This window comes from Gymnoscopelus braueri (assembly GCF_963280865.1).
Source record: "Gymnoscopelus braueri genome assembly, chromosome: 1".
NCBI lineage: Eukaryota > Metazoa > Chordata > Actinopteri > Myctophiformes > Myctophidae > Gymnoscopelus > Gymnoscopelus braueri.
Genome location: NC_137603.1, coordinates 41,408,100 through 41,420,599, shown reverse-complemented (window position 1 = coordinate 41,420,599; position 12,500 = coordinate 41,408,100). Strand labels below are relative to the sequence as shown.

Sequence of the window (12,500 nt, the reverse complement as noted above, 5' to 3'; positions counted from 1 at the left end):
CTCTTGCGTTTCGCTCACCCTCGTTCACCTCAGCTCCCTCTCTCTTTCACCTGCTCACTTTCTCTGGCCCCCCTACCCCCCTTCTCCTCCACTAGGCCTAAAGGGTGATTTAGACGTAGTTGCGTGTCAGTGTCGTGCACCGAACTACAGCAGATCTACAAGCTCACAACGCATCGCAGCGCTATGTGTTGTGAGCTCGTAGATCTGCAATGTTTGGTGTGCAACACGGCGAGCGATCAAGTATAAATCAAGCATTATCTGACTGTTTGTGTGTGTGTGTGCGCTATGTATTATGTATAGAGATGTGTTTATCTTTGAGGCCTGCTGTGGACCGAACAGAGGACCGGCAGACTAGATGTAACGCTATGTCTTCCCTTTGTGTTCGCAGGCAGCATATTTTATCATGAAGATGAATGCCTATGAGGAGATGGCGATCACGGTAAATATCACCCCCAGTGTGTTTCTGTTTTGTTTTTGTGTAATTGGAGTGGCAATTGGGGGGGGGGGGGGGGCACAAGTACTGTAGCAGGACAGGGGGTCCACAAGTGGCAGGACAAGTAGCAGTCCTCACCTAGCTCACTGCAAAATAAAATTGGTGATTACATGATCAGATCTTATGCTTTTGGTTGAAGCAAATAATAGCAGTGAGATTAAACTTATCTGGATGCAATTTAGTTAAAAATGTAACAGAAACAAAATGTGTGACACATCCGTACACATTTCTACGGTATATAAATGAGCCGTGTGTTATTTCTGTAGGCTACATTATTCATTTTTGTTCTGGGGAACTTGCATTTACCATTTTAAGTCCCAGTGGACACAAGCAAAATGCTTCAAGTGTAAAGTGTGATACGTAATGCTTCAGGGGGTTTTCTGGCTTCTCGGCTCCTCAAGACATTTCTATGATTTTTCTCTCAGCATTCCCCGCTGTCACGTTCCTCTTATAAAATGCTCTCTCTTCCTCATATCATTTTAACAGCTACTACTGTAAACCCATAAATCATAAGGCTGTGGCTTTGACTGACGCTTTGGCACTTTTACACGAGGATATCGCGTTGAAACCTTATATTTTTACTGTTCCATGCAGACCACTCTTTTGCCTAACAATTTCACTCAGCCGAAACCATTAAAGGTTTTTACAGGCCAACAAAGAAATCCCCCCTGTGTTTATTGAAGAGGCTGTGTCGATGTTCAGAACAAGCCAGATGTTTGGGTGTTGGCTGGAAGGCCTGGAAATGGAGGGTTTTGAGTTTTATATTTGATGGCAACACAAACAAATAAAGCTGACCACCTCTGCGCTTCAGACCACAGATCCAGGGGTCAGCGTCCGACCGCGCCATCTGAGGTCGCAGGGTCAGAGGTGAGGGATGATGTCACCACTTAAAGTGGAGTAGAAGCAGCAGAAGGTGGAGAGGAGAGTGCTTTATTAGCCCTGTAAAAAAAACACATACATGTCTACAGGAAACACTGGGAATGTATACTGGAAAGAAAAATAGATATGGAGAGATGAGAAGAGAAACAGGATCTCATGAAATCACTCTGAATTTTCAGGTCATGGTGTTCAACAAGGTTTACTTGTTTTTCAAGAACATACTCATTTTAACTTGAAATATTGAATCATTGAATTAAGAATTATTTATTTTCTTGTCAAATTGATTGATTTGTCATTTATCACAATCTCAGGATTATTCTTTACATCATCCTCCCTATTACGCAAGGGAGGATGAAGTTAAACGGTCATCTGTCTTGTTTTACACTGCCTTTTGATTTCCTAGAACAGGGGTACCAAAAGCATTCTATACCAAGGACCCAGAAATAGCCATAGCCTCTGGCCGCAGCCCCCTATTCTGTCTTTAAAACCTAACAAACAAACATTTAAATTACACTGCCAAATCAAACATAGCCTAAAGCTTTATGAATGCAATGTCATTTACAACTGAGCTGTCTCCAGTCTGCTAATCTGATATGTTTCTTTTCAACAACCTTTCCATTAATTTAAAGGAGGAGTTCACCCAAAAAATGACTTATTTTCTATCAATTGCACACCCTATGAAGCCTTGAATCCATGGATTCTTTTTTGTTTTTGTCGCATTCCTAAGCTAATAATTTGATTCCCGTCTCCTACCGGCTAATGTATCTGGTAGGAGACACAAAGTAGATTATCTGTGTCTCCTACCGGAAATACACACGTCATCAAATTATTGTCTGCCACAAAACAAAAAACAAAAATAAATCCATGAAATCAAGGCTTCATGGGGTGTGTAATTGATAGAAAATAAGTAATTTTTTGGGTGAACTCCTCCTTTAAGTAGAATGGGATCATTTCGCTTTGCCCGTTTGCATCTGCTGATTCTCTACATAATGGATAGAGAGAATCAGCGGATACAGAAATAGTCTGTGTGCCTGTATGTGTGTGCAAATGACCAGATACAGTTTTGGAGTAGGTGGGCTTGAGCCTGGATGGCACTGTTTAAAATGGAATGGAAACCAGGCTTTCCACAGGTCTTATACAGAAAGCCTGGTGATGCAAGGTTAGGTGAGGAGAAAGTGATATAAAATGATGACCTGGCACAATGTTATGAGTTGAATTTGAATTTAAATAAAAAAATAAATTATCTTTAAGTGTCCTCTCCTTTTCAAATAGCTCACCTGGTGCCCCTTTGTGGGCTGTCGCCCCCACTTTGAAAATCTGTCTCCTAGAATCTCTTTATCACCTACGGTTTTACTGTATAACCGTTCATTTATTTTAAAAGCAGTCCTTTAATAGTGAACACAGCTCATCTGCCAGTAGACTTGGGTGAAGTGCTGGAGCCAAAAGGGATCCAAATGAACAATAAATGCAGCCTCCGCACACTCAAAACTGTGCAAAATCTGATTTCTTTATTTTTTATATAGCAAGCTTTCAGCTTTACCTTCTTCAGACATGCCTGAAGAAGGTCTATGACCGAAAGCTTGCTATATAAAAAATAAGAAAATCTGATGTTGAGGCTGCCTTTTATAGTTCAAAAGCGATTCTTTAAAAATGAAAGTGAAACTTAACTGGGGTTTGTAGAATACAAATACTTTTTTTGCTGTTAATAGTGTAGAATCCATGGTGGCCAACAAGAATGGATAGTTAATACATATGTTGAATGAATCCAATAGGATCGTGCATGTGTATGTGAATGCATTTACAGTATGCACAGGTGTACATTTGCACAAATGTATGTGTATGTACTGTATGACAGCATGTCTGTCTGCATGCTGGTGAGTCTGTGAAGGAATTCTCCACCCACTGTCTGTCACTGACCAGCAGAGGAAGAAAGTTTTAATGCATCCATTTGTAACTCAGAGTGTACAAGACAAAAGAACTAAACAAAAAACATATTTATATTTATATATAATATAAATTATATTTTTTTTATGAAATAAATATATTTTAAAGACAATTATATAGATGTTTTTATACTGTACATCAATGAATCAATGTGAAAAAAAACTCACATAGTTTTTATAATTGATTATAATTGATTAGTCTGATTAACCACTTAAGCTCTATTTTGTCCTTCATCATACAATGGTGTCGTGCAAAAATAGCAATTTCGAAAACGATTCATTTTGTTATAATCAATTAAATCTATTAGTTCGATTCACTGTTGCGCGCCTAAACCAAAACCAAATGGACCCATAAAGGTCCATTTGGTTACATTTGTTCACTCACTGACTTAAATTAACACTCACAGAATTGTACAGTGCATGAGCAAGGGCAGAGAGAGAGAACCAATCAGTTTTGAATCCCCTCAGTGACTGTCCCGTTTGCTTGGCTTCATAACGGCATGCTGGCTAACAGAAGATCATGTATTAGCGCTGTAATGGAAACCAGTGTTTACACGCCGCGCTCGCTCTTCTATTACATTCAACTGCATTGATTTCACTAGTCAAAAAAAGGTCAACAAGAACTTCGGTGGCGGCAATTACTTTATTTAGAATTATCTATTGACTGGTAGATCAATGCTAATTCTCATTTTGCTCTTTGTTTTCTTTTCCCTCTCCTCTCCTCCCCTCTCCTCCCCTCTTCTCTTTTCTCCTCTTCTCTTCTCTTCTCTTCTCTCCTCTCTCCTCTTGCTGTCTGATTATTCTTTTACCTTCTGTTGTTTTAATCTCCTAATTAGTCTGAAGGACATCCACACCGCTTCAGAATGGTCCTCTAGCCTCCATGTGTGTGTGTGTGTGTGTGTGTGTGTGTGTGTGTGTGTGTGTGTGTGTGTATGTGCAGGCATGCATGCATGCGTGTGCGTATTTCGTTTATATGCATATCTGTCTGCCTGTCTGGAGGTATTTGTCCATTTACCTTATGTATCTGTGCGTGCGTGCGTGCGTGCGTGCGTGCGTGCGTGCGTGCGTGCGTGCGTGTGTGTGTGTGTGTGTGTGTGTGTGTGTGTGTGTGTGTGTGTGTGTGTGTGTGTGTGTGTGTGTGTTGTGTATGCGTGCACGCTAATTTGCTGCCAGTTTACGTATGTCTTTGTGAACCCTTTTGTCCCAGCTTGGCAGGGGAAATGTTTCATGTTAGACCCATAGACAGAACAGATTAAAAAGGAGGATTAATATTAAGATTATTAATATCTCAGAATTATGTTGTTGTTGTTTTTTTTAATCTAATTGTAAAGCATTGGCATAACATAATGATAATAACAATAAAAACTGTTCATTTCTTTCATTCTCTCTCTGCAAAGTTATATACAGATAACCTCATCATGATTATATATCACATACAATTCAGAGGCGCACATAATGTCTTACTCTGCGCAGAGCATTCACATAATTATCGTCTTATTATTGAGTCTTAACCACTTACCCCAGTATCCCTGTTCTGGGTTGAACATTTGTTGAAAATCTACATTGGGACGAATTGGGAGCTTGTAGATATTTTTGGTTGAGAGATGTACTGTAGAGGGAAACTAGGAGCGGACTTGTAGTACCTAGGCCCCCGGTCAACTTAAGAATATAGGGTCTAAGTAGTTAAATGCATCTCTTCTTACTGAACATATTTCATTGCTTAGTTAACCAGATAATTTCTTTCAGGGTTCTCAAAATAAAGACGCATTCGGACTGTCACCTTGTGAGAAAATTAGGAAGTCTATCGATGTTGCCGTTGTTTAGACTGTTGTGTGACTGTTTCTTACAGATCCAGCGCAGGTGGAGAGGTTTCTATGTGAGAAAATACATCCATAACTTCTACACTCGTAAGAAGTACCTGCGAGGACTGACCATGAAGAATGACCTAGTCAGGTAAATGTTGACCCTCAGGTGAAGATACATGATGACTAAATGTGGTTATAAAAAAGTTACACAAATAATAACAAATAATTGTAAAAATGCATCAGAGGTTGACTCAGTCTGATGTACTGAAAATGTAATTTGCTGAAAATCTGTTACTCACATGAACCCTAGTGTCCCTATTCTGGGTACAAACATTCTGTGAAAATACTTTAGCACGTAACACGCTGGGTTACGTGCTACAGTAACCAGTGCTAACAGATTGGCTATTTTTGCCAAAAATACTATTCAGGGTAAAACGTAGTGGAGCTAGTATAGACCCCTGGGGGACTCCGGTCAATTAAAGTCTAGGGTTTATTTGTTAACATTATATATGTCTGCAGAGGTGAAGTGCATAGGAGAGCATTGGCATCTGTGGCTGATGCGTATATTCTGGTAATCATGACATTTGATTTGGATATATTTCATTTTGCATTTATTTCTAATGTTTGATTTTCTATTCTAGTTGAGATGCTTTGTTCTGTGTTTTCTGCTATTATATTTCTGTGTCAATTTAGCCCTTTAGCAGACACTCTTATCCAAAGCGACTTTAAACGTAGATAATTATGCACATTGTTGATGAAGTTGTTAATCTTTTTTTTTTTTAAGACGAAAGAAGTCTGATTTATTTTGAACCCATAAAAAAGTATCCTTTCAAGTAGCACTCTTTAATAGTCAGTAAAGGGCTTGACATTTTAAATAGGGTCAATATGCCCATCTAGAATGCAGACCGTTGAATCATTTTAGGGTACAGAGTTCACAACATTAAGTTTGGGTTGGATTTGTTAAATGGAGTGGAGGCATTTTCTTAACACTGAAGTCCTATATTAGTCTACCAATCTACAATCTTGCAACGTGTTGCATCGCAACAGCTTTTTAAAACATTTAGAAAATCTGGCCAAAATGGGGACGCCAGGGTTAATGTGGTTAACATACATTTTTGTGATATTATTTAACATAAATATCAAACAGTCTACATTTCCCAAAAGGAAATGCATGTATTTAATTCAGCCTGACTAGAAGCAGGGATAACACATATTCCCATTTGTGATAAAAAAGAAAAAGAAAAATAATTACCCCCCCCCCCACTCAGAGTATCCATCTTTACTCTACTTTAACTGTACAATAACATAACTTATATAGCCTAATTGTAATTATATATTTTCTAAGATGAGGAAATGTGAAAAGTGAACATTGAACTTCCTTTCAGTTTTTCTATGTGTGTTTGTGATGTATGGGTTGTGTTGGTGATGTATGGTTTGTCGAGGGACCTCCGCTACCTTCCTCACACAACAACATTTTATGCAGAACAGCAGGAAAGACTCACTGAAGATGAATTGATTTGATTAATGTAAAGGCAGCTGGGGAAAAGGTGGACTTGTGTTCCCATAACCTCAGCGAGAGGGGGGGGGGGGGGGTTGGAGGACGAGTGTGAGTTACACCTTGTATACGAAAGAAAGAAAGAGAGAGAGACATTAGTTAACTTGTGCTAGATGAGAGGTAGAGCAACCATGAAGGAGGAGGGGAGGAAGAGAAGGAGATGAAGAAAGGATGAGAAAAGAGAGAGAAAGAGAGGGAGAGAGAGAGAGAAGTCCTCCAAAGCGCCTGGGGGTGAGAGGGAGAGAAGTGAACGATGTAAAGAAATTAAAAATTAGTGTCTGATTTGAAGCTGCAGGGCTCAGCGCTGCAGAGACGTCATCTTTTATTTTTGACAAAAAAGAAGAAAAAAAGCGACGTTTAGCTAATAGTCCAATTTTTTTTAATGTTGCTAATATATTTTGCCAGAAAATATCTTGCGGCCTCTGCTAAAATTAAATGTAAATTTGTTAAAGTGCTCCTTGGATCACTGACTCCCCTTCTCCCCTCCTCCCCTCCTCCCCTCCCCCCCCCCCCCCCTTCTCCCCTCCTCCTCTTCGCCTCTTCTCCTCTCCTCCCTCCTTCACCTCCCCTGTCGAAGTACAGGTGACTGGGCTCATAAAGTGCATTAAGGAAGTGTTGCCACCTAAGTATTGTATTACAACACACACACACGCGCGCGCGCGCACACACACACACACACACACACACACACACACACACACACACACACACACACACACACACACACACACACACACACACACACACACACACACACACAAATGGCCACTTCATCAAGAATTCTTACACATAGTATAATGTGAGCAGGAATAAAACCCATATCCTTGTCTACCAGAAGAGAAAGGCCTTCACTAAGCTCGTCGTAAATAAGGTATAAAGAAAGTTACTAAAGGAGGGTGTATTTTCTCTAAGCTAAAACGTGCAATTCACAAAGGGGTGTGTATATCCCTCAAATGTGCGGATCACAGGTGTATGTCATGATGAATCTGGGCGGCTGCCAGCTGGTCGTAAAATCTCAAGCGTGTTCCCGAGAAGTTCATTTGCATTGTTCCACTCCCCTTTTCGCACCATAAAAAGCAACAGGAAATGAAATATCCAACTTCACCGTGCTGAACAGTGTTGCCATGTCCGCTTATTATAAGCGACTTTGGGCTTTTTTTCTGTAAATTTGCTTGTAAATATTGGTAGTTGCGGGTTGTGGTTTCTTGGGCTTGTTTCTAAAGTGTAGTTGCTTATTTATATTTCAACCAGTGGTTCTCAAATATTTTCATATCATGGACCCCCAAATTAATGTAGCCTATCTGTCCCTATAACCCCTATCTGAAAATGTTTTGTGCCAGGGAGCCCCATACCAGATTTGTGTTGTTAGAATGTTTCAAAAATATTCCAAATATTCCACATTTTCTTTCAAGAGTTTTTGAAAATAGCAGATCTACAAGCTCACAACGCGTCGCGATGGGACGCGTTGTGAGCTTGTAGATCTGCCATTTTCAAAAGAATCTTGAAAGAAAATTTGGAATATTGCAGATTGGTTATTTTCAATGTTTACAGTATGGTTTACAGTTCTCATAATGGCCTAGTGCCCTATAGTTGCTTCTTCTGGGCTTATTTTCATAGACCTGGTTGCTTATTTCTCTCACAAAATCTGGCAACACTGGTGCTGGAGAAGTTCAACGTCGTCTGTCTCTCGTCTAAAAATACAGACGTCGGCGTCGCATCGCCTTGACAGACAACTTGTACATCTGTTCTGTCTGGAAGCAAGTCCCTCTGTTGCATGATGGATCAGCTGAACATAATGATCTCATGTGTAATGAGAAAAGAAGTTAACCCCACCACCAAATAATAGACTAATAAAAATGGAAAGGATAAGGGCGACCTACGGGCTTATTTTGGGGTACCAAAATCGTGGGATAAAAATTTCCAAAAGCAAAGTTAAAAAAATAAAAATATTTAAAATAAAAGAAATAGATGAGGGACCCCCTGGGGGTCCTCGGTCCCCCCGGGAGTGTTGGGACCCCCGCAGACCCCCGTGAAACATGGTGAACCCCTTCGGCTGTTTTTTTTTTTTTTCATGAAGGTGGTTGCTTGTTTCTGGCGCACATCTGGCAACACTGACCTGCTGCTTGTCTTTTGCCGACGTGGCAACCCAGATGGCGAGTCGTCTGTTGTTGTAGGGAGATTACAAAAGCAGCTGCGTGGTGTTGGTTGTCTTTGGGATGTACATGGCACGTGAATGACGGACATATTAGCGTGATTGTGGTGTGATAGAGACATGACTAAAGTGAAAGCAACGGCGTGGTTCGAACAAAAAGGTAAGCAAGACGGGGGGGGGGGGGGGTGAAGCGAAGGACGCGCTTCTGTTGTTGTTGTTGTGGCGATGCAGAGATATAACCTGCGCTGCTTGGTTTTATGCTTTATCCAACATGACAGCCATGTAAACAAACAACCAATGTCATTTACAACTAAACGTTGCTCTCAAGAATGTTTTTGATACACATTAACAAAACTCCATTTTTATGGAAGGAATGGGTTAATAAAGGGATTCTTACATTGGGCGACTTATACAAAGAAGATTCTCTTAAATCATTTGATGATCTAGTTACAGAATTTGACCTACCCAGATCTACATTTTGGCAATATTTGCAACTGAGACACTTATTATGTGGAGTATTTGGTTCACCTAGAACTCTGCCTCAATATTCTGAACTGTTGAAGGGCACCACCATGGTGTTTGGTACAGGGCACGAGGCCTCATTTTACTATTCTAAGATATTTATGGAAAATACCAAGGTACCTAATGTGTTGAAAACACTATGGGAGAAGGACTTGAACCTAGATATCGAAGTGGAGGAGTGGGATGGAATCTGCAAAAATTCAACAAGAATGTCTAAAGATATCAGAATCAGGTTGATTCAATTTAAAATTCACAACCGCTTCTATTGGACACCCTCACGGTTGCACAGACTTGGTCTTAAGGACACAGCTGAGTGTTGGAAGTGCAAGGACCCATCATCGGTGGGCACCCTAGTTCACGCTCTTTGGGACTGTCCCGTAATTGAGAGGTTTTGGAAGCAAATACATAACTGTATCTTAGAAATGACAAAGGTTGATTTTCCCTTCTGCCCCAGGCTTTACATACTGGGTGACCCAAAGCAGGTTGCCCACTGTGATTATGTGGATTTCATCCTGACTGCTATCATGATCGGTAGACAGGTTCTGATGAGGGGTTGGAAGGATGCTGGGAGTCCTTCATTCCAAGAATGGTTTGTAGAGATTGGCAAAGTTGCTGCTTATGAGCAGATAACCTATAGGAGGTCTGACAGATTGGATAAATACATCCGTAAGTGGGGAGGCTATATAATGTACATTGCTAACAAGACTTGAGATGTGGTGGTAGCGCAACATACGATTATTCTTTTTTCCCCCTTTTACCTCATTGAATATAATGTATGTAAAGGAAATACCCAGGATCACTTGGCATTGTTGTTTTTTGTTTTGTTTTGTTTTGTTCTTCTTAATTTGATTTATTGTATTGTATTGTATTGCTTTTGTTGCTTTTGTTGTCTATTCGTATGTATGCTTTTGGTGTTTAACACTCCTTTTGTTTATATTCTAATTTCTGTGTATAACAAAAAACGAATAAACATTGAATCATAAAAAAAAAAGAATGTTTTTGAAAACATTTCAAGTGAGAAATAGACGATGCAATAACCGAAAAGTGATTGTATTCGATCCACTGCACTTCCTTGTTTATCGTGGCTCAAAACGCTCGCCCCAAAACACAGTCGCCCCGGGGCAAATCCGGCGGTATTACAGGCAAATCGGCAGTATATAGAATGGGGGGCGAGTGTGTTTTGGGGCGAGTTTTTTTTTATTTTGTCATTTGTTTTCCGAGGCGAACTTGTCCGCCCAGCCCAATACTTATGGAATACTTTCATTGCCGTAAGCAAGGAAATACTTCGTTTTGTTGTTACTTTTGGGTACATTTATTTATGTATTTATTAAGTAGCCGTGTAATAAGTGGGATAATGGTGGTTAATCGCCCTGAAGGGCTTTAAATTTCAATAATGACTACCTCCCCATGCATTATCCCTTGCATACTTTTGCGAGCGAAGACCGCTGATTTCAATGGCCGCCGCTTCGTGTTGTTTCGGCTGTGGCCGTCGGCGTTCGGTTGTGCTGACGGTAAACGGTGCGAAAATGTTTCCCCGTCCGGTGTGGTCGTAATGTGGTGAGTAGAATAAATTATGTTGCGAGGTGGAAAATGTGTAGTGAGCAATGAGAAGTACCCTACGCCACCCGTAAATTCAGCGCGCACGTTGTGGCTGGTGTTGTGGTGACATGTCATATTTAGTTGTTGTGTTTAGTCGAAATCAATGCTGTGGGTATGGCGTCAGCGGCGAGAGGTGCAAATCAATGGAGTGGGTGTGGCGTCAGCGGCGGAAGTCAATCTCCCTTTATATAAGTAGATGTGTTGACAAATGATGTGCACATACATATTTTATTTGAGGTACTGAGGCACTGTTGTAATTGATTTTGCATGAAGAATAAAGCATTCTAATGACATACGCAAGATTTGATCAGCCTCGGAGCTGACTTGAGAAAGAGCGGAGCTTCCGCTCAAATCACCGACAAATAAAACATTAGGGAATCAGACTACTAATGTAGGAATTGTCGTAAATGCCGGTACGCTCAAAATATGGGCGTAAATTGCTTAGTGAATCCGGCCCTATGCAGTGTTGGGAAAGTTCACTTTCTACATGAGCTAGTTCAAAGTTCTGTTCACAAATTTTAAAATGAACTAGTTCAGTTCATAGTTCATAATTTAAAACTTTGAACTCAAGTTCATGGTTCCAATTTTTTGTATCCGTTACTGCAAGCTATTATTTGTCAGAATTATTGCCACAGCCCATATAGAACCACAGACAGCAATTATTTTATCCGTTTTAACAACTATGTGTCAGATTCATCTTTGCCGTTAGCCTTAGATCAAGACTATCGTATGTATTTTATTGATTTTAAAATGTTTATATCTACGAGAGTCTTAGCGACCACCCCCCAGTTCACCCTGGAGTATTTGTGCAATGTATTAGTCCATATTTTTCAATTAAGAAGTGTTTTAATCCCATCTGTGGCCGATTCTGTCGGAAGTTCCCAATGGGCGGTAGTGACGGGGCGCATCCGGTGAAAGCCGCAATTACACTCTATGTAAACAGGAAGTAAACAAGGGGGGGGGGGAAATCACAGACGGGATTAGAACACTTCTTTAATGAAAAACGTGGACTAATACATTGCACAAATACTCCGGACACCTATAGTCCAGACATTTTATGCAAAAATGGAGGTCAACCTCCCACTAATTGCAACAAAACCAAACTCAGCTGATTTTGTATTCTGCGATTTTGAATTGTATGGGTTTCTTAAAAAGCATCTTTGCCAATAATAGTGCACTTTCAAACATGTAAAGCATTTATTTTCTTTAATGAAGAAAATACACAAATACACATCCACATGACGTGCCAGGGAGAGGGGAGGGGGGGGGGGGGAGGGTGGTGGGATGGTAGGGGGAGAAGCAAACCACACCTACTTAGGAGACCATTTGTAGGATTTGTGTACTATTTCGCCTCTAGTGGCTCCAATGGAGATTGTGTATCTTGCTATATTAACAATCTTTGCTTGAGCACCATGTTGCTTCCTGAGTATTGGGACGGTCCGCCTTCGACTCACCCGATTGGACAGAGGGGGAAAATCAGCTCCTGCCTCCAGCAGTTTTATGCTTCAAATGGACAAGTCGTGTATAGCGGATAAACACAAGGTCTGCGCGA

General features: G+C 40.6%; 1 protein-coding gene across 1 annotated transcript in view; it reads left to right on the top strand.

Moving 5' to 3' along the window:
* spata17 (spermatogenesis associated 17) overlaps positions 1-12,500 on the top strand; it is a gene marked incomplete at both ends in the record, with an annotated part of 83,350 nt that overhangs the window by 353 nt on the left and 70,497 nt on the right. The window contains 2 exons of the mRNA XM_080433165.1: positions 389-439; positions 5,165-5,263. Coding sequence (XP_080289291.1) covers positions 389-439; positions 5,165-5,263 — 150 coding nt within the window. The remainder of the gene's footprint in view (positions 1-388; positions 440-5,164; positions 5,264-12,500) is intronic.